General features: G+C 46.1%; 1 protein-coding gene, 1 long non-coding RNA gene and 1 other non-coding gene across 3 annotated transcripts; all 3 read left to right on the top strand.

Moving 5' to 3' along the window:
- The first annotated feature begins 586 nt into the window (after positions 1 to 586).
- On the top strand, positions 587 to 659 carry trnaf-gaa (transfer RNA phenylalanine (anticodon GAA)). Its single transcript has one exon. It is a non-coding gene; the product is annotated as a tRNA-Phe (tRNA).
- Positions 660 to 13,278: 12,619 nt separating this feature from the next.
- On the top strand, positions 13,279 to 14,383 carry LOC137335665 (uncharacterized). Its single transcript, XR_010966470.1, has 3 exons — positions 13,279 to 13,485; positions 14,090 to 14,268; positions 14,338 to 14,383. It is a non-coding gene; the product is annotated as an uncharacterized lncRNA (long non-coding RNA).
- A 132-nt stretch (positions 14,384 to 14,515) lies between these two features.
- On the top strand, positions 14,516 to 16,768 carry LOC137335988 (zona pellucida sperm-binding protein 4-like). The gene is made up of 6 exons (XM_068001491.1): positions 14,516 to 14,527; positions 14,751 to 14,890; positions 15,087 to 15,234; positions 15,379 to 15,451; positions 16,232 to 16,345; positions 16,420 to 16,768. The coding sequence occupies exons 1-6, from the start codon at positions 14,516 to 14,518 to the stop codon at positions 16,566 to 16,568; spliced, it is 636 nt and encodes a 211-aa protein (XP_067857592.1). The 3' UTR covers positions 16,569 to 16,768.
- Positions 16,769 to 20,489: the final 3,721 nt, after the last annotated feature.

Below are 20,489 nucleotides of genomic sequence, written 5' to 3'. Positions count from 1 at the left end.
TGCCCCTTACACAGATGCGCCCTGAGCCGCCTTACACTCTCCCATACTGGGCAGTCCTTCCCCTCTCTCAGATCTTAAAACACTCTCTGATGCCATCTGACTGCCCGCTCTCCTCTTTGAGCCCCCTTACACTCTCTGATGCCCTCTGATAGTACCTTCCCCTCTCTGAGATGCCCTTGCCACAATGGATCGCCACTAAGAAGCGATTAGACGCCCTGAGGCCTTCTCAGAAGCAATTACCGTCCCTGCTATCAAAGTGCGGTGTAACTTCACAGGTGGATCTACCGGTCTGTGTTAAGGATGAGATCAAGAGTTTGATCGGTCGCTGCTGCTTCCGCCTCTGAGAGCTCTATCGGCGGTCGGTACCGATCTTCCTCCCACAAACTGGGTGTGGATGTATGAGTGCGCTGTTGATTTATAAACTTTGGTAGTTTACGTATGACAACGATGTTTATATATGAACTGTGGGTGTATCTCTACGAGTACGATGTTTATATATGAATTGTGGAATGAACAGGAGGGGCAATTCCTCCTGGGGTTATATTTTCTTCCACGACAATAACACAAAGTAATCGTTGGGTACAGAGCCGAAATAGTTCAGTTGGGAGAGCGTTAGACTGAAGATCTGAAGGTCCTTGGTTCAATCCCGAGTTTCGGCAGTTTTTGTTTGTTTACTTTCTTCTTCCTTGCTTCGATTCTCGGATTTATTTGCAGTGAAATTTAATTCCCGCCACTGAAGGATTGGGGATTGAATAGAGAGACATCAAGGATGGGAATTATTTATATCGTTTGTATTTGGCTGTTATTTCACTGTTACCTTCTGCCTTTTTCTCTTGGTTTTGTCTCTCTCGGTGCCAGGTGACTATTTGATTTGTCCGAAACTGTTCCATTTTCCACATCTCGGGGCGGTCAGACCCGCTCTGTCTGTCTGTTGCTGCTGATGATCATTAATGGGAACAGGCCGCGAGTTAAACGTTTATCTGCAAATTGGAGAAAGACAAATCAAAAGAAAGACGTGTTTATCCTGCCCAGGGGCAAAGTTACAACGGATGTAATTCAAAAACGGTCCCCGTGAATTTTTCTGTTGATTTTCTTTTTAAAGCTTCGATTTCAAAAGTTACAAAAACGCGAAATAAATAAAGTAAATTACAAGAATCGAGTCCGTGATCATTATGTTACAGTAGACTCTTTGCAAACGAGTTAACCGGCCGTACCAACGGCACATTAGGCTGTTTAATTAATTTTTGTACCTGCAGCGATTTCTGTACTTGGACCCCTAAATCTCTCTGCTCCTCCACAGCACCGAGTTTCTCACCATTTAGAAAATACTCTGATTTATCTTTCTTAGATTTAAAGTGTATGACATCGGTCTCCCCCACATTGAACACTATTTGCCACAGTTTTGTCCACACACTTAATCTATCAATTCCCACTTTTCAATTTCCTGCTACCATCTGCGTGACTTCCTGCGTCACCAGAAGGCTGCGTGTTCAAAACACGGGGTAACCGTTGCCTTTAGAGCTGATAGGGTTCTGTATCGTTCCGGAATTAATGTTTCATCTGCTTTTTCTCAATAAACAGAACCTTGCTCTATATGCTGGTTCTCTGGATCTCAAATTTGAGCAAATCATTTCATTTTGCCCTCGACTTTTGATCTTGTGCTGCGGATGAAACTTTTGCAAAGAGGGAGAAGAAGTCCCCAAATCGCCCCACGTGTATCTCAAACGCGTTGAGAAGAAGTTCTGTGTAAACAATCAGGAATTTAAAGGCACCTCAATGACCTGCACTTTCATTGAATGACTTTTTTCGCCATTGGAATCGACGAGAAATCGCTGTCGGCTTTCATCTCACTGAAGTGGAGAGTGTGGCCGCCTTGTTTCGGTCAACGTGTTAGTGACGAGTTTGGGTTAAGCACGGGTCGCGTTTATTTCTGAAATCTCACCAAGCACCGGGGAAAAGAAACTTAGAATCAAACTGTCCCTGTAAGTGATGAATTGAAGTGAATATCTCTCCAAACAGATCTGGACAATGTGCAGCGCAGCCGCACAGGAGTTCCAAATCGACCCTCTCGCCACTCGGCAATCGCATTAACTGAACTTTACTCCGTCCCGTGTCACCGCGCTGAAATCGAGTATTTCTCGGCCACATTTTTTGTTAACATAATAATTACTGGTTTAAGAGTGAAAATTTTCGTCCGCTGCACTGTAAGTGCAAGAGACAACTTTGTAGACACCGTGTAGTGTCACAGACCTGCTCGTTGTCCTGCTCGTTTCATCTCATCTCATTTTCAGCAAACCTGAATATTACTGGAACAGAGAATGGCGAATCACAGCTCAAAAATCAATTCTCTCTACTACGCGGGGTCTGAGTCTTTCAACATACAGGTGTTTAATGGCAAGGTAAGTTTAATTTTCAGAAATAATACAGCATCGATTTTCACTCGTGCAAGCTGCACACCCTTTATTTTGGAAAAGTAAACTGATTGGAAGAAAGCTGTTACATTGAGCGCGGCAACCTGAAGCTTCAGCTCTGTGAATTCGTCCTTGCGCAATAGCAAACTCTGTCTCTGTGGCGCAATTGGTTAGCGCGTTCTGGCAGTCAACTAAAAGGTTGGTGCTTCGAACTCAGCCGGGGATGCTGGAGCAACCTTTTACCTTAACATTCATTGTCTCGCAATTCTTGGGTTCGAATGTGTGTCTTATCTGCCAGAAAATGTACCGTAAACATTGCCAGCTTTGTGCGTCTGATTTTCCACCATTTATTCTGCGGTTGGATAACAGGCATCTGAAAAATATCCAAAAAAACGAGATTGGCTTGAACGAAGTCGTAATACTTCTTGACAGAGAAGGTTCGAAGGTTGCAGGCGAGCTCCTTCAGACTGAATCACACTGACATGGATATTTCTGCAGTGAGCGACATCAGACTGTTTCCACAATGAATGTCACTCCCTTTATTTTGGAGAAGTGAAATGGTATTCACATTCCGACAGTTTTCAGTTGCTTTGTGAGAGATCGTTAAAGGATCAATCTCCGGTTAAGGCGGCCTTTTTCTCTCTCTCTGTTTGCCGAATCCAAAATGAAATTGGAGCTGGACTAATCATGCAAGAAATCAGGAATCACTTTAGCAAACAAAATACAGCCGAAAGCTGGAAATCTCTCATCCCAAAGGATGTGGATTTTGGCTCAAATCAAATTTTCAAATCTGATATTGATAGATCTTTTTCCGTTTCGGTTCCCAAGGGATATGAGTCCAAGGCGGGGAAACAGACATGAATTACTGATCATCTCATGATCAAATTGAATGAGACAGCAGGTTCGAGGGGCTGAATGGTCTTCTCCTGTCCCGCTGTTCCTCTCCTGCTCAGCGCGGGGCTGGACGACTGGTAAAAGGCATCAGATTGACTCGAGAATGAGAAGTGGGTGTTCAGATTCAGCCACCTTGGGATTGTCGGACAAACTGAACCCCAACACCAACGTCACCACCTGCCTCTCTGCAATAATAGGTTGAGAAGGAGCCCTGCCGCTGGCCCGGCTAGCTCAGTCGGTAAAGCACGAAATTCCTAACCTCAGTGTCGTGGGTTTAAACCACAGATTGGGCGTTTTGTGTTCTATTTTTCACAGTGGGTGATGAAAGGTTCACGAAATCCAGTTATATAAACAGACAAAACACTGAGCTGTGTGAAAGGAAACCGTGAGCGTTGCCAAATATCCAGCCCCTCCCGATACTATCTTCTCATTCCCTCCACATGGGACACGGCAGATACCGTTTCAATAGTTTTCATTTTTGCTGTTATTAAAAATGTTGATGGTTAGGAAGTGCAATATTTAGAAGATGCCAACTCTGGATCCATTCGCCTCTCTGATACCTCCTGAGCCCACCTTCCCCTCTTTGATTCTCCATGAGCTGCTCATCATCTGTGATATCCTCAGAGAGTCCATGATCCTCTTTGAACCATGTCAGCGCCCTTTACACTCTCTGGTACCCGCTGAGTGCCCCTCACCCACTGACACGCCCTGAGCGTCCTTACACTCTCTGATACCCTCTGGCAGTCCTTCCCCTCTGCGAGATCTCAATATACTCTCTGATACCCTCTGAATGCCCGCTCCCCTCTCTGAGATGCCCTTGCCCCAATGGATCGCCACTAAGAAGCGATTAGACCCCCCGATGCCTTGTCAGAACACATTACCGTCCCTGCTTTCAAAGTGCAGTGTAACTTCACAGGTGGATCTACCGGTCTGTGTTAAGAATGTGATCCAGATTTGTTCGGTCGCTGTTGCTTCCGCCTCTCCCACTCTGAGAGCTCTATTGGCAGTCGGTACTGATCTTCCTCCTATAAACTGGGTGTGGATCTATGAGTGCGCTGCTGATTGATAAACTTTGGGAGTTTATGTATGACAGCGATGCTTATATATGCTCAGTGGGTGTGTACATATGAGTGCAATGTTTATATATGAACTGTGGAATGAACAGGAGGGGCAATTCCTCCTGGGGCTATATTTACTTCCACGACAATAACACGAAATAAACGATGGATGTGGATCCGAAATAGCTCAGTTGGGAGAGTGTTAAGGTCCTTAGTTCAATCCCGAGTTTCGGCAGTTTATGGTTGTTTAGTATCTCCTTCCTTGCTTCGATTCTCGCATTTATTTATAGTAAAATTTGATACCCGACACTGAAGGATTGGGGATGGAATAGAAAGGCATCAAGGATGGGAAATATTTCTATCGTCTCTATGTAGTTTTTATTTCTCTGTTACCTTCTGCCTTTTTCTCTTGGTTTTGTCTCTCTCGTGCCGGGTGATATTTGATTTGATGCATTTGTTCTAAACTGATCCCTTTTCCACATCTCGGGGCGGTCAGACCCGCTCTGTCTGTCTGTTGCTGCTGATGATCATTAATGGGAACAGGCCGCGAGTTAAACGTTTGTCTGCAAACCGGAGAAAGACAAAAAAAGACTTGTTTCTCCGACCCGAGGGCAAAGTTGCAATGGATGTAATTCAAAAAAACTGTCCCCGTGAATTTGTCTCTGGTTTTTTTTGTAAAGCTTCGATTTTAAAAGTTACAAAAACCCGAAATAAATAAAGTAAATTACAAGAATCGAATCCGTGATCATGACATTACGGTATACTCGATGCAAATGAGCTAATCGGCCCTACTAACGGCACATTCGGTTATTTAATTATTTTTTTACCTGTACGCTGGCTGGTAGCGGTTTCTGTACGTGGCCCTCTAAATCTCTCTTCTCGTCCACAGTTCCGAGATTCTCACCACTTTAGAAAATACTCTGATTTATCTTTCTCAGATTTACAGTGCATGACCGCGCTCTCCCCTACATTGAACTCTATTTGCCGCAGTTTTGCCCACTCACTTCATCTATCAATTCCCACTTTTCAACTTCCGGTTTTTGAGCGACATTACTTATTGTGCCACCAGAAGGCTGCGTGTATAAATCATGGGTAACCGTTAATTTTAGAGCTGGATTCTGGATCGTTCCGGAATTAATGTTTTATCTGCTTTTTCACAATTAACAGAACCTTGCTCTAAAGTCTGCTTCCCGAGTTCTCAAATTTCAGGAAGGCGTCTCATTCTGCCCTCGACTTTTGATCTTGACCTGCAGTTGAAACTTTTGCAAAGAGGGAAAAGATGTCCCCAAATCGCTCCACGTGAATCTCAAATGCTTTGGGATGAAGTTCAGTTCAAACAATCAGGACTTTAAAGGCCCCCCAAATGACCTGCACTTTCATTGAATGGGTTTTGTTCGTCATTGCATTCGATCGTGAAATCGCTCTCCGCTTTCATCTCACTGAAGTGAAGAGTGTGACGGCATCAGACTAACTCCAGAAAAAAAAACGGGTGTTCAGAAGGAGATACCCTGAGATTGTGGAACGAACTGAACTCCTGCAGCAAAGCCAACAGCTGTCTCTCTGCAATAATAGGATGGGAAGAATTTTGATAGTCGGCCCGGCTCGCTCAGTCTGTAGAGCATGAAACTCTTAATCTTAAGGTCGTGGGTTCGAGCCCCACTTTGGACGATTTGTGTTGTATTTTTCACACTGAGTGATAAAAGTTTCAAAGTGCAACCCCTTTTCTCCAGTCATATCACCAGACACAACCCTGAGCTGTCTGAAAGGAAACCGTGAGCCTTGCCAATTATCCACTCCCTCCTGATTATACCTTCTCGTTCCCTCCACATGGGGCACGGACAGGTTATCGGTTCAGTCCGCTTCATTTTTTGCCGTTATTAAAAATGTTGAAGGTTAGAAAATGTAATATTAAGAAGATGCCAACTCTAGATCCATTCGCCTCTCTGATACCTCCTGAGCCCACCTTACCCTCTTTGGTTCACCCTGAGCTCTGTCTCTTACCTTCTCCGATACCGTCAGTGAGTCCATGATCCTCTTTGAAACTTGTCAGCGCCATTTACCTGCTCTGATGCCCACTGAGTGCCCCTTACACAGATACGTCCTGAGCCCCCTTACACTCTCCCATACTCGGCAGTCCTTCCCCTCTCTCAGATCTTAATACACGCTCTGATGCCATCTGACTGTCCCTTCCTCTCTCTGAGCCCCCTTACACTCTCTGATGCCATCTGACTGTCCCTTCCCCTCTCTGAGATCCCCTTGGCCCGATCGATCGCCACTAAGAACTCATTACCCTCACTGATACACAAATGCGATGTAATTTCACAGGTGGATCTACCGGTCTGTCTTAAGGATGAGATCCAGAGTTTGTTCGGTCGCTGCTACTTCCGCCTCTCCCACTCTGAGAGCTGTATCGGCGGTCGGTACCGAACTTCCTCCTATAAACTGGGTGTGGATGTATGAGTGCGCTGCTGATTTATAAACTGTGGGAGTTGATATATGAGAACGATGTTTATATGTGAAGTCTGGGTGTTTATATATGAGTGCGATATTTATATATGAACTGCAGGTGTGTATATCTGATTGCTATGTCAATATATATGAACTGTGGGTGCGTGTATGAGTGCGGTGTTTATAAACGAACTGTGGGGTTTTATATATGAGTGCGATGTTTATATATGAACTGTGGTTGTGTATATGTGAGTGCGATGTTTATATATGAAGTGCGGTAATGAACAGGAAGAGCAAGGCGTCGCGGCGGTGATATTTTCTTGCAGGACAATGAGGCAAAGTTGAATTTGCTGTTGGGTCAAAATCGCTGAGTTGGAATTGCGTTAAACTGAAGATCTAAAGGTTGTTCATTCAATCCCGGGTTTCGGCAGTTTTTGGTTATTTGGTTTCTTCTTCTTTGGGTCGATTCTCGCATTTATTTACAGTGAAATTTGATTCCCGCCACTGAAGGATTGGGGATTGAATAGAGAGACATCAAGGATGGGAAATATTTCTATCGACTTGATTTAGTTTTTATTTCTCGATTCCCTTCTATCTTTTTCTGTTGGTTTTCTCTCTCTCGGTGCCGGGTGATTATTTGATTTAGAGAGTCATAGAGTTATACAGCACGGATCGAGGCCCTTCGGCCCATCGTGTCCGCGCCGGCCATCAGCCCTGTCTACTCTAATCCCATATTATAGAGTCATATATGGGATTAGAGTAGTCAAGCTGATTTGATTCACTTCTCCAAAGCCGATGCCTTTTCCACATCTCGGGGCGGTCAGACCCGCTCTGTCTGTCAGTTGCTGTTGATGATCATTAACGGGAACAGGCCGCGAGTTAAACGTTTCTCTGCAAACCGGAGAAAGACAAATAAATAGAAAGACGTGTTTCTCCGGCCCAGGGGTAAAAGCTACAATGGATGTTATTCCAAAAATTGTCCCCGTGACTTAGTCTGTGGATCTGTTTGTAAAGCTTGGATTTTAAAAGTAATATAAACACGAACCAAAGCCCCTTCTCAGCCCATACAGGAATCAAACCGCGATCGGGATATTATGACACATCTAAGCAAACGAACGAACCGTTGCTAACATCCCATTAACGATTTTCAATCGTTTTTGTACCTATAGTGGTTGGTAGCGGTTTCTGTGCACGGACCCCGAAATCTCTCTGCTCCTCCACAGTTCCCAGCTTCTCACCATTTATCTTTTTTCGATTTAAATGGATGACTTCGCTCTCCCACACATTGACCTCCATTTGCCGCAGTTTTGGCCACTCACTTAATCTATCAATTCACACTTTTCAACTTCCTGCTTCTATCTGCATTACTTATTGCTCCCCCAGAAGGCTGCGTCTTCAAATCCCGCCGGGGTAACAGTTGCTTTTTGAGCTGATAGCATTCTGGATCTTTCCAAAATAAATGTTTTATTTTCTTTTTCTCAACAAACAGAACCTTGCTCTCAAGTTTGGTTTCTTTGTTCCCCGGTTTCAGGGAGGTGTCTCATTCTGCACTCAACTTTTGATCTCGAACTGCGGTTGAAACTTTCGCGAAGAGGGAGAAGTCCCCAAATCGCTCGACCTGAATCTCCAACGCTTTGGGAAGAAGTTCAGTGCAAACAATCAGGAATTTAAAGGCACCTCAATGAGCTGCACTTTCTTTGGGTGAGTTTTCTTCGCCATTACATCCAACCGTGAAATCGCTCTCCGCTTTCATCTCACTGAAGTGAAGAGTGTGGCCGCCTTGTATCTGTCAGTGTGTAAGTGACGAGTTTGGGGTCGGTATAGGTCGCTTTCAATTGTGAAATCTCACCAAGCACCAGAAAAAAGAAAGTTGAAATCAAACTGTCCCTGTCAGTGATGAATTGAAGTGAATATCGCTCCAAGCAGATCTGGACAATGCGCAGTGCAGCCGCACGGGAGTTCCAAATCCACCCTCTCACCACTCGACAATCACAATTTTACTCTGGCCCAGTGTCACTCGGCTGAAATCAAGTCTTTCTCGGCCACATATTTTCTGAACATCATAGTGACTGGTTTAAGAGTGAAAACTGCCGTCCGCTTCATTGTAAGTGCAAGAGACAACTTTATAGGTACCGTGTAGTGTCACAGACCTGCTCGTTGGACCTGCTCATTTCATCTCATCTAATTTTTTGCAAACCGAAACATTACTGGAATAGAGAATGGTAAATCACAGCTCGAAAAATCAATCCTCTCTGCCACTGGGTGACCGAGTCATAGAGTCATAGAGTCATACAGCACGGATAGAGGCCCTTCGGTCCATCGTGTCCGCGCCGGCCATCAGCCCTGTCTACTCTAATCCCATATTCCAGCATTTGGTCCGTAGCCTTGTATGCTATGACATTTCAAGTGCTCATCCAAATGCTTCTTGAATGTTGTGAGGGTTCCTGCCTCCACAACCCTTTCAGGCAGTGAGTTCCAGACTCCAACCACCCTCTGGGTGAAAAATTTCTTTCTCAAATCCCCTCTAAACCTCCCGCCTTTTACCTTGAATCTATGTCCCCTTGTTATAGAACCCTCAACGAAGGGAAAAAGCTCCTTAGTATCCATCCTATCTGTGCCCCTCATAATTTTGTACACCTCAATCATGTCCCCCCTCAGCCTCCTCTGCTCCAAGGAAAACAAACCCAATCTTCCCAGTCTCTCTTCATAGCTGAAGCGCTCCAGCCCTGGTAACATCCTGGTGAATCTCCTCTGCACCCTCTCCAAAGCGATCACATCCTTCCTGTAGTGTGGCGACCAGAACTGCACACAGTTTTCCAGCTGTGGCCTAACCAGTGTTTTATACAGCTCCATCATAACCTCCTTGCTCTTATATTCTATGCCTCGGCTAATAAAGGCAAGTATCCCATATGCCTTCTTTACCACCTTATCTACCTGTTCCGCCGCCTTCAGGGATCTGTGAACTTGCACACCAAGATCCCTCTGACCCTCTGTCTTGCGTAGGGTCCTCCCATTCATTGTGTATTCCCTTGCCTTGTTAGTCCCTCCAAAGTGCATCACCTCGCACTTTTCCGGGTTAAATTCCATTTGCCACTGTTCCGCCCATCTGACCAACCCATCTATATCGTCCTGCAGACTGAGGCTATCCTCCTCGCTATTTACCACCCTACCAATTTTTGTATCATCAGCGAACTTACTGATCATACCTTTTACATTCATATCCAAGTCATTAATGTAGACCACAAACAGCAAGGGACCCAGCACCGATCCCTGTGGTACCCCACTGGCCACAGGCTTCCAGTCACAAAAACAACCTTCGACCATCACCCTCTGCCTTCTGCCACTAAGCCAGTTTTGTATCCAAAGTGCCAAGGCACCCTGGATTCCATGGGTTCGTACCTTCTTGACCAGTCTCCTGTGGGGGACTTTATCGAAGGCCTTACTGAAATCCATGTATACCACATCCACTGCGTTACCCTCATCCACACGCCTCGTCACCCCCTCAAAAAATTCAATCAAATTAGTCAGACATGATCTTCCCTTGACAAAGCCATGTTGACTATCCCTGATTAATCCTTGCTTCTCCAAGTGGAGACTAATTTTGTCCTTCAGAATTTTTTCCAATAATTTTCCTACCACTGATGTTAGGCTCACTGGCCTGTAGTTCCCCGATTTTTCCCTACTCCCCTTCTTGAATAATGGTATTACATTAGCGGTTCTCCAGTCCTCTGGCACATCCCCTGTGGCCAGAGAGGTTCCGAATAATTGTGTTAGAGCCCCCGCAATCTCCTCCTTTGCCTCACACAGTAGCCTGGGATACATTTCGTCCGGGCCTGGGGATTTATCCATTTTAAGGCCTGCTAAAACCGCCAATACCTCCTCCCGCTCGATGTTAATATGTTCGAGTATGTCACAGTCCCCCTGCCGTATTTCTATGTCTACATCGTCCTTCTCCATAGTGAAAACAGATGCAAAAAATTCATTTAGAACCCCTCCTACATCTGCCGGCTCCACACACAGATTGCCATTTTTGTCCCTAATGGGCCCTATTTTTTCCCTAGTCATCCTCTTACCCTTAATATACTTATAAAACATCTTAGGATTTTCCTTTATTTTGCTCGCCAGTGTTATTTCATGGCCCCTCCTTGATCTCCTAATTTCTTTTTTAAGTATCCCCCTGCACTTTTTGTACTCCTCTAGGGCTTCCTCCGTCTTTAGCCTTTTGTATCTGCCAAAAGCCCTCCTTTTTTCCCTAATCCATTCTCGTATATCCCCTGACATCCAAGGTTCCCTGGAGTTCTTGGAACCACCCTTGACCTTTACGGGAACATGTTGCCATTGTATGGTCTCAATCTCCCTTCTGAAAGACTCCCATTGCTCCGATGCGGATTTTCCAACATACAGGCATTTAGGGACAAGGGGAGTTTGATGTTCAGAAATAAGACAGCACCGATTTTCACTCGTGCAAGCTGCACACCCTTTATTTTGGAAAAGTAAACTGATGGGAAGACAGCTGTTACATTGATCGTTTCAAGCTGAAACGTTAGCTCGGTGAATTAGTGGTTCAGGAAACCAAACGTCGTGTCTCTGTGGTCCAATTGGTAAGCGCGTTCGGCTGTTAACTGAAAATGTTGATTTGAGCCCACCCGGGGATGACAGGGAGTTTTTACCTTAACATTCGTTGTTTCGCATTTCCAGGTTTCGAATGTGTGTTCTGTTTGCATGAAAATGTACCGTAAACATTGCCAGCTGATCGCGGCTGATATTCCACCATTTAATCTGCCCCAGATAACAGGTATCTGAGGCCCAGTTTTGAGCTTCCACGATCTGTTCACACAACAGGTTGGATGGTGTCCTCAGTGCGAAAACGGGAGTTCGTCTCCACGAGAACTGTGTGGTGGTCACTCCCACCAATACTGTCATGGACAGATGCATTTCCGACAGGTAGATTTGTGAGGACGAGGTCAAGTAAATTTTTCCCCTCGTGTTGGTTCGCTCACCATCTGCTGCAGGCCCAGTCTGGCAGCTTTGTCCTTCAGGACTCGGCCAGTAGTCGTGCTACCGAGCCACTCTTGGTGATGGACATTGAAGTCCCCCACTCAGAGTACCTTCTGTGGCCCTTGCTACCCTCAGCGCTTTCTCCAAGTGGTGCTCAACATGGAGAAGGACTGATTCATCAGCTGAGGGAGGGCGGTTGGTGGTAATCAGCAGGAGGTTTCCTTGCTCATGTTTGACCTGATGCCATGAGATTTGCATTTGGTCCAGAGTCAATGTTGAGGACTGCCAGGGCCATTCCCTCCTGACTGTATATCACTGCACCACCGCCTCTGGTTTGTCTGTCCTGCCAGTGGGACAGCACACACCCAGAGATTGTGATGGAAGAGTCACGGACCTCTGCTGAAAGGCATGATTCTGTGAGTATGGCTATGTCAGGCTGTTGCTTGACTGCTCTCCCAATTTTGGCACTGGTCCCCAGATTTTAGTGAGGAGGACATTGCAGGGTCAACTGGGCTTGGGTGCCTTTTTCATGTCCAGTTTTATTCTGAGTATGACTTTTTTTAAACGAGTTTTTACAACTGAATGGCTTGCTAGGCCATTTCAGAGGGCAATTACGAATCAACCACATTGCTGTGGGCCTGAAGTCACATCATAGGCCAACCGGGTAAGTACGGCAGGTTTCCTTCTCTGAAGGACATTAGTGAACCAGATGGGTTTTATTTATGACAATCCGGTCGGTTCATCGCCAGCATTACTGATAGTAGTATTTTAATTCCAGATTTTAATCAATCAATTGAATTTAAATTCCCCAGCTGCCGTGGCAGAATTTGAACTTATGACACGTAGATTATTCGTCCAGGCCTGCTAGATTACAAGTTCAGTAACATAACCACTAATGCTCCCGTACTGTATCTGGACAATAACATATTGATTTGACTCTGTTTATTAATTAGTATTTAAAAAAAAACGCATTCCCACGGGTCACACTGAGATGGGGCCTATTTTTTTTATCAACTATTAAAGGTGACGTTGGGTCCAAGAAATAAAAGCGACTAAAAAAGCAAAATAGAAACTAATAATGTGATGTGGTTCCAGTTTCTTTTAATTCTGTGATGAAGAAATAAAGGTGTCAAGGGGGAAAAAAGCAACAATTTCAATGCAACCAAACAAAAAGTCCGGGGGCGAATTGTGGAGCTGTCGTTGGACCCAGTCTCACCTTTTTTTTTTCTCCTTTTCTTGTCGTTGGACCAAGTCTCACCTTTTTTCTTCCATTAAAAACAGGCCCATCTCCGTGTGAGCCGTGCGAATGCTGGTTTATGTTCCGGAGCACGTGGGCCTCGGACTGTGCCTCAGGCTGATTGGAACAGACAATTACTGCCAGTTAACAGCGCTGCGATAAAAAGAGGGAGTCGGTTTTCTACTCTCACTTACCTGGGAGGGTTTGTTTGTTATAATGGAGGGTTAGGGGATTCTTGGTTTGTTACTTGTTGTAATCTGTTCAGCTCAGCCGCCCTCTCTCCTTTTCCCCGCCGATAAATGTTGGCTGTCTCCCAAAAACCGCAAAGACTGCGGATTTCCGGGAATTGAAGCCAGTGAGTGTGTGCAGAGAGGCTGCTGCTTTGATGCGGGGAACCGGGATGCACCGCCGTGTTTCTATTCACTGGACAGTCTTCCAGGTGGGTGTATTCTCAGTCCGTTTATATTCTGGGCCAGGACTTTCCAGGTTCACCCGCGATCTAGCTGTACTCGGGGTTTCCCTGGACAGTTTCCTCTTTCTCCTTCCTGTCCTACAACGTCAGTTGGAATTTCAAACCTTTCCAGTCCGGAGAGTGGAAATGGTGGTGTGATTGAGAGTCTCTAATCCCGCAGAGTATAATTGATTGTGGGATTGGGGGCTGGTAATCAGAAACAAAGGGAAATAGTTAATCGGGCTTTGACACTATCTGCAGTTAGAATCATTCCACCGTTGCTCGGTGACTTGGGACTCACACTGGTTGAATTCTGCCCTGTGTAATTGTCCAGGTAGTTGGGGGAGGGAGGGGCAGAGTGAATGAGCCCCGGCCCCTGTTGCCACTGACCATTTGAATTTGATATTTAATTTCTATCGGAGATGCGAGCAATTTAAATCCAAGCAGCGTGGTGACGAGCTGTAATTAGTCAACTGGTTTCCGTTAGACAGATAATGGGACGGGTTAGAAACTGAAACATGGATGGGGCTTGTCCCCTTCCCTTGACCCTCCCCGTGGGTCAACTAACCGCCTTTCATTGACTCTCTTGCAGTCTGCACCAAGGATGGGCAGGTCCTCATCGCTATCTCCAAGGATTTGACGCTGCCTCCTGTAAACCTGACAACGGTCCATCTGAAGGAGGGAGACGGAGCTGAGTGCAGTCCGACCGTGGCCTCTGCAGACACTGTGCTCTTTCAGTTCGCAGTCACTGAATGTGGTGCTACTCAGCGGGTAGGTATTGCGGGCTGGGAGTCCCATCAATGGCTCAGTTCGGGACTGATGGTCTTCTGTCTCTTGTAGCTGGACGGCGTGAACATCCTGTATGAAACGGATGTGTTGGGCGAGTTTGAGATTTTGGATGGCGCTTTGGGATCGGTGACCCGGGACAGCCCTTTCAGGTGAGAATAGGAGCACATTCAGCGGGTAGAGACAGTGAGGACCTGAATTCTCCAGCCGTGTCCGTTCTCTTGCAGGCTCCATGTCCAGTGCAGTTACAGGGGAAGCCCAGAGTTTACACCCTTTCTCCACCACTGCCTGCCACTGAGGCCGGGATCCTGCTTCTGGAGCTGAGAATAGCGAGAGGTAACGAGTGCTCGCTGATAGTAGTGTCCAAATTCAGGCTCTCTCTCCAAATAGTGCCCGCCCTTCATCTTTCTCTTTCCAGATGGTGGCTACCGGAGCTGGTACGTGGCCAGTGACTACCCGATCCTGAGTGTGCTCCGGGACCCCGTGTTTGTGGAGGTTCGTGTTCTGAATCGAACGATCCGTCCCTTGTGCTGGTGCTCAATGACTGCTGGGCGACCCCCACCCCAGAGCCGTATTCGGGGATCCGATGGGACCTCCTGGTGGAGAGGTAAGGGAGCGAGTGAGAGGGCTTGAGGCAGATTGGGGAGGGGGCGACATGGGCGGTGATTAATACAGAAATCGTCACTTCAGTCCGGGTTAGTGATTGGGGAAATATTCCTTCGAAGTTGATATTTTGTTCCAGACGCCGGTATAATTGGTTTCATGTAAACCTATAATCGTGTGACTCACTGTCTCTGTTCCAGGTGCCCCTTTGCTGGTGATAACTACAAAACCCGCCTCCTTCCGGTAAACGCTGATTCCCATTTGCGGTTCCCAACTCACCATAATCGTTTTGTCGTCTGCACGTTCGCTTTCTGGGACCGAGTTTCGGGCCGGGCTCTGACCGGGGAGGTGAGTTTCCTTCAGTGCTTCTTTCCCGGTCACTTGTTCCCTGGGTGTTAAGTGAGCAGGCCCCTGTTGGTCAGTTGACTGTAGAAGCATTAATCTCCGGACTGGGAGCTGTGGGATTGACCATACTGCACTGTCGCTTTGCAGGTTTATTTCCACTGCAGTGCTGAGGTTTGCTACCCTTCCACTCGAGAGAACTGCACGGCTCCCTGCAGCCCCAGTAAGTACCTGCAATCTGACTAGAAACTAAACCCTGATGGGGAGGGGTGGGTGTGGGTCATCTGAACACGGGGCTCCCTCAGCAAGAGGCCGAACACTGGGCACAGGAGTGTCCTGAATCTGGCGGTTCTGGGAACTTTCCCAGTTGCATTCGGTGCAGGTTTCCATTTAGAATGGCAATCTAGGGCAGCGGTTCTGAGCACACCTTGCACCAGGTCAGTAATTGTGAAGGACGCTCTGTTCCTTGAAATGGGATGAATGAAGTATTTCTGGTTCCTTGCTAATTGCCCGGATGCTGAGCTGCCCTACTTGCCGACCGCTGAAGAGCAGAATCCTCCCATTGTTGGCACGGGTGTGTTCCGCATCCGGTTCGGAATAGTCCACCCTTGGCACTGGAGAACATTTTACCAGCATCTAATTGTCGTCTTTCTGACACCGGGAATTCAGGGTGCAACTGAAAAGATGTCCCGGGGCCGGACACCTGGCCAATTTGAAGGTCTCCTGAAACTGCGGGTCAAAGTAATGCATCAAACAGTGTCTCCTTCACAGGAGACCAGACTGGCCATTGTAGCAGCAGCAATTGCAAACTCTGCTCAGTTGGTGCGTCCTTCTGAGAATCGGTTTGGTGAGAACCAGATGCAATTATAGCCGGAATTCTAAACTCTGTCCGGTACCCAGGGCCCTGATGTTTTTTGCATGAGGCCATCTGATTCAGGATTTGCAGACAACTGAAGATTTAATTATTCAACATCAACTCTTGTCTCTTCTCCTTCGCCCCCAGAGAGGCGAAGAAGCGTCGATAACCGGTCTGGGGCCTTGGTGACCGCTGATGGACCCATCCTTTTCTTGGAAGGTGAGGAGAGATTGGCTGCTCGGATCCCCCAGGATGAGAAAGGTAAACAGGGAGCTTCCACCTGTCTCTCGTGATGGAGTAACTGGTGCCCATCTAACCCTGGCTTCTCCCCACAGATGCTGCTGTTGATTCCACCTCCCTTGTTCCTGGATTAGCGGTTGGGGTAGCACTGCTCTCCGTGGCCCTGTTGGTCGGGACTGTTGCTTTGTGGAAAATGGAGCAGGGCCGCAGGGTGGGCTCCGAGTGCAGCTCTATGGAACTGTAGATATGTCTGTTGGATAATAAACTCCTGTTATAGACGATTGCTGGTCTCGTTATCTTTCAAATGCTCGCTGGATTGTACTGTTTGCAGTGAGTTAACTTGGTACCTGGTTTGAGAATTGTTTTTGCAGCATCCCACGGCTGCAGCAAACAATTCCAGCCCCCAACGATTCGCATTGAGATCCAGGGCAAAGCTGTGGTGGGTTTGTAGCAAAATATTGTCGGTCAGGAATGACTGGTTCACTTGCCTCTAACACTGGTCCTGGGCACATGTCTCCGGAATTGGCTCTTCCCTGACTGCATCGATTGACCAATTTGCCAAGCCTGGCGAGTGTTGGGCTCTCCTCGCATGACCACTGGCTGCTGGTCTCTCCGGCTATCGGAACAGGAGAATAGACCAGATGAATGTGTGGCTGCAGGGATGGTGTCGGAGGGAGGGATTTAAATTCATGGGACAATGGGACCGTTCTGCAGAAGGTGGGACCTGTACAAGTGGGATGGGTTACACCGGAGCCGCAACAGGACCGATGTCCTCGCAGGGGAGTTTGCTCGTGCTGTTGGGGAAGGTTTAAACTGGAATGGCAGGGGGATGGGAACCTGAGCAGGGAGACAGGAGGGGAAAACAAGGATAGAAACAAGACAAAGGGAGGAAGCAATAGTGGCAGGCGGAGAAAACCAGAGCAAAAAAACAAATAGGGCCATAGTGCAAAAAAAATACTAGTTAACTAGCAATCTTCAAGAACAGTCTGAAGGCATTGTCTTAATGTGTGGAGCATTTGCAATAAGGTCGATGCATTAACAGCACAGAGATTAATGGGTATGAAAAAGCTACGATTAGGGAGACATGGCTGCAGGGTGACCAAGGATAGGAACTGAACATCCAGGGGTAGTCAATATTTAGGAAGGACAGGCAAAAAGTGAAATGATGTGAGGTAGCGTTGTTAGTAAAGGAGGAAATCAACGCAATAGTGAGGAAGGATATTGGCTCAGAAAATCACGATGTGGAATCTGTATGGGTGGAGCTAAAATACCAAGGGGCAGAAAACGGTGGGGGTTGTCCATTGCCCCCCAAAGAGTAGTGATGTAGGAGAGGGCATTAAACAGGAAATAGGAGACGCATGCAAGAAGGGTACAACTGTAATGACGCTGACTTAATTTAACATGTAGTTTGGTCAAACCAAATTAGCAATAATACTGTGGGGAAGGAATTCCTGGAGTGCACATGATTGATTTCTAGACCAATACATTGAGGAACCAACTGGAGAACAGGCGATCCTAGATTGGGTATTGTGCGATGAGAATGGATTGATTAACAATCTTTTGCGGGCTCCCTTAGAGAAGAGCGACCATAACATGATAGAATTCCTTATTTCAGATGGAGAGTGAAGTAGTTGAATCCGAAACTGGGGTCCTGAATCTAAATGAAGGAAATTATGAAAGTGTGAGTTGGCTAGGATGGATTGGGGAACTTCACAAAGGGATGACGGTGGATAGGCAATGGCTAATATTTAAAGAACATATGCAGGAATTACAACAATTATTGATTCCTGTCTGGCACAAAAATAAAACAGGAATGGTGGCTTACAAAAGAAATTAGGGATAGTATTTATCCAAAGAGGAGACATATAAAATTGCTAGAAAAAGCAACAAGCCTGAGGATTGGAAGCAGTTTAAAATTCAGCAAAGGAGGACAGAGATTGACTAAGAGGGAAAAATTAGAGTATGAGAGTAAACTAGCAGGAACATAAAAAACTGACTGTAAAAGTTTCTCTAAATGTCAAAAGAAAAAGATTAGTGAAGACAATTAAAAACATACTTTGGTTCTGTTCTCAAAGTAGGACACAAACAACCTTCCAGAAATGTGAGGAACCAAGTTTCTACTGAAGGAAACCAGTATTACTTTTAAAGAAAAAATGCTTGGGAAATTAATGGAGTTAAAGGCTGACACATCCCCAGGGCCTGATAATCTACATCCCAGAGTACCAAACGAAGTGGCCCTGGAAAGAGTGCATGCATTGGTGATCATCTTCCAAAATTCTATACTCTGGCACAATTCCTACAGATTGGAGGGTTGCAAATGTAACCGCACTTTTTTTTTTAAAAAAAAAGGAGGGGGAGAAAAAACAGGGAATTAAAGACCAGTTAGCCTCACATCAGTAGTGGGGAAAATGCTCGAGTCTATTTTAAAAGATGTGATAACAGAACAATTAGGAGGCATTAATGGGATTTGATAAAGTCAGCATAGGTTTATGAAAGGGAAATCATGCTTAACAAATCTACTGGAGTTTTTTGAGGATGTAACTAGTAGATGAGATAGGTGAGAACCAGTGGATGTGGGAAACATGGATTTTCAGAAGGCCTTTGATATGGTCCCACAGAAGAGGACCGTGTGCAAAATTAAAGCACATGGGATTCGGGGAATAGACTGGCCTGGATTGAGAATTGGTTGACAGACTGGAAAGAGTGGGAATAAACTGGTCTTTTCCCGGGTGGCAGGCAGTGACTAGTGGGGAACGGCAGGGGTCAGTGCTTGGGACCCCAGCTATTCAAAATATATGTCAATGATTTGGATGAGGGAACGGAACGGAATGTAACATTTCCAAGTTTGCAGACGACGCAAAGCTGGGGTGGAATGCGAGCTGTGAGGAGGATGCAAAGAGGGTCCAATGTGATTTCGACAAGTTGGGTGAGTGGGCAAGAACATGGCAGATGCAGTATAACGTGGATAAATGTGAGGTTATCTACTTTTTTTTGCAAAACAGAAAGGCAGTTTATTATCTGAATGGTGATAGATTGGGAAAATGGGGAGGTGCAACGAGACCTGGGTGTCCTTGTACACCAGTCGCTGAAAGCGAGCATTCAGATGCAGCAAGCAGTTAGGAAGGCGAATGGTATGTTGGCGTTCAATGCAAGAGGATTTGAGTACAGGAACAGGGAATGTCTTACTGCAGTTGTACGGGGCCTTGGTGAGACCACATCTGGAGTATTGTGTGCAGTTTTGGTCTCCTTATCTGAGGAAAGATGTCATTGCCATGGAGGGAGTGCAACGAAGGTTTTGCAGACTTGTTCCGAGGATGGCAGGACTGACGTATGAGGAGAGATTGGGTCGACCAGGCCTATATTCGCTCGAGTTTAGAAGAATGAAGGGTGATCTCATCGAAACATATAAAATTCTAACAGGACGAGACAGACTAGATGCAGGGAGGATGTTCCCGGTGGCTGGGGAGTCCAGAACCAGGGGTCACAGTCTCAGGATACGGGGTATGTCATTTAGAACCGAGATGAGGAGAAATATATTCACTCAGTGGGTGGTGAACCTGTGGAATTCACTACCACAGAAGGCAGTGGAGGCCAAGTCATTAGACTTATTCAATAAGCAGATAGATATATTTCTTAATGCTCAAGGGATATGGGGAAAAAGCGGGAACAGGGTACAGAACTAGACGATCAGCCATGATCATTTTGAATGGCAGAGCTGAATGATCCACTCTTGCTTTCATTTTCTATGAAATTGACAAAGATAAAACAGTCTAAACCCCCAACAGAATGTGTAGCACAGATATTAATGAGGAAGTGAGAAGCGTGCCCGTGAATTGGCTCCGTGGCTTAGTTGCTTAAAGAACTCCGGTCACAGATTCAACTCCCCGTGGTGCTTTTGTGGAATTTATGATGTTTAGTGAATTTGACCAGCAAAAGCATCGTGCGGTGTTTGTACTTTGTTCGGGGTCCAATACGGAACTGCTCAGAATATCTCTTCAAAATGCCCTTTTATTTTGCAGACAGACCCCTCAGAGAATGTGAGCGTAACACGTTAATGTAAGGACACGTTCTTGTTTCTGGGCTCGTTGAGGTCGGGGTATAATTCTCGATTCGAGGTCCATATCCCGTAGAATCCCCAATTTAGCCCTTGACTTTTTATCTTTAG

The sequence above is a fragment of the Heptranchias perlo genome, chromosome 20 (genome assembly GCF_035084215.1).
Source record: "Heptranchias perlo isolate sHepPer1 chromosome 20, sHepPer1.hap1, whole genome shotgun sequence".
Taxonomy (NCBI): domain Eukaryota; kingdom Metazoa; phylum Chordata; class Chondrichthyes; order Hexanchiformes; family Hexanchidae; genus Heptranchias; species Heptranchias perlo.
Note: the sequence above shows the minus strand (reverse complement) of the source record. Positions and strands in the feature narration are given on the sequence as shown.

Excerpts from the sequence above, each read along its gene's own strand:
- LOC137335988 (XM_068001491.1), top strand. Across the intron at positions 15,235-15,378 it reads GCCGGGCTCTGACCGGGGAG|GTTTATTTCCACTGCAGTGC; the intron begins GTGAGTTTCCTT and ends GTCGCTTTGCAG. Across the intron at positions 16,346-16,419 it reads GATCCCCCAGGATGAGAAAG|ATGCTGCTGTTGATTCCACC; the intron begins GTAAACAGGGAG and ends TTCTCCCCACAG.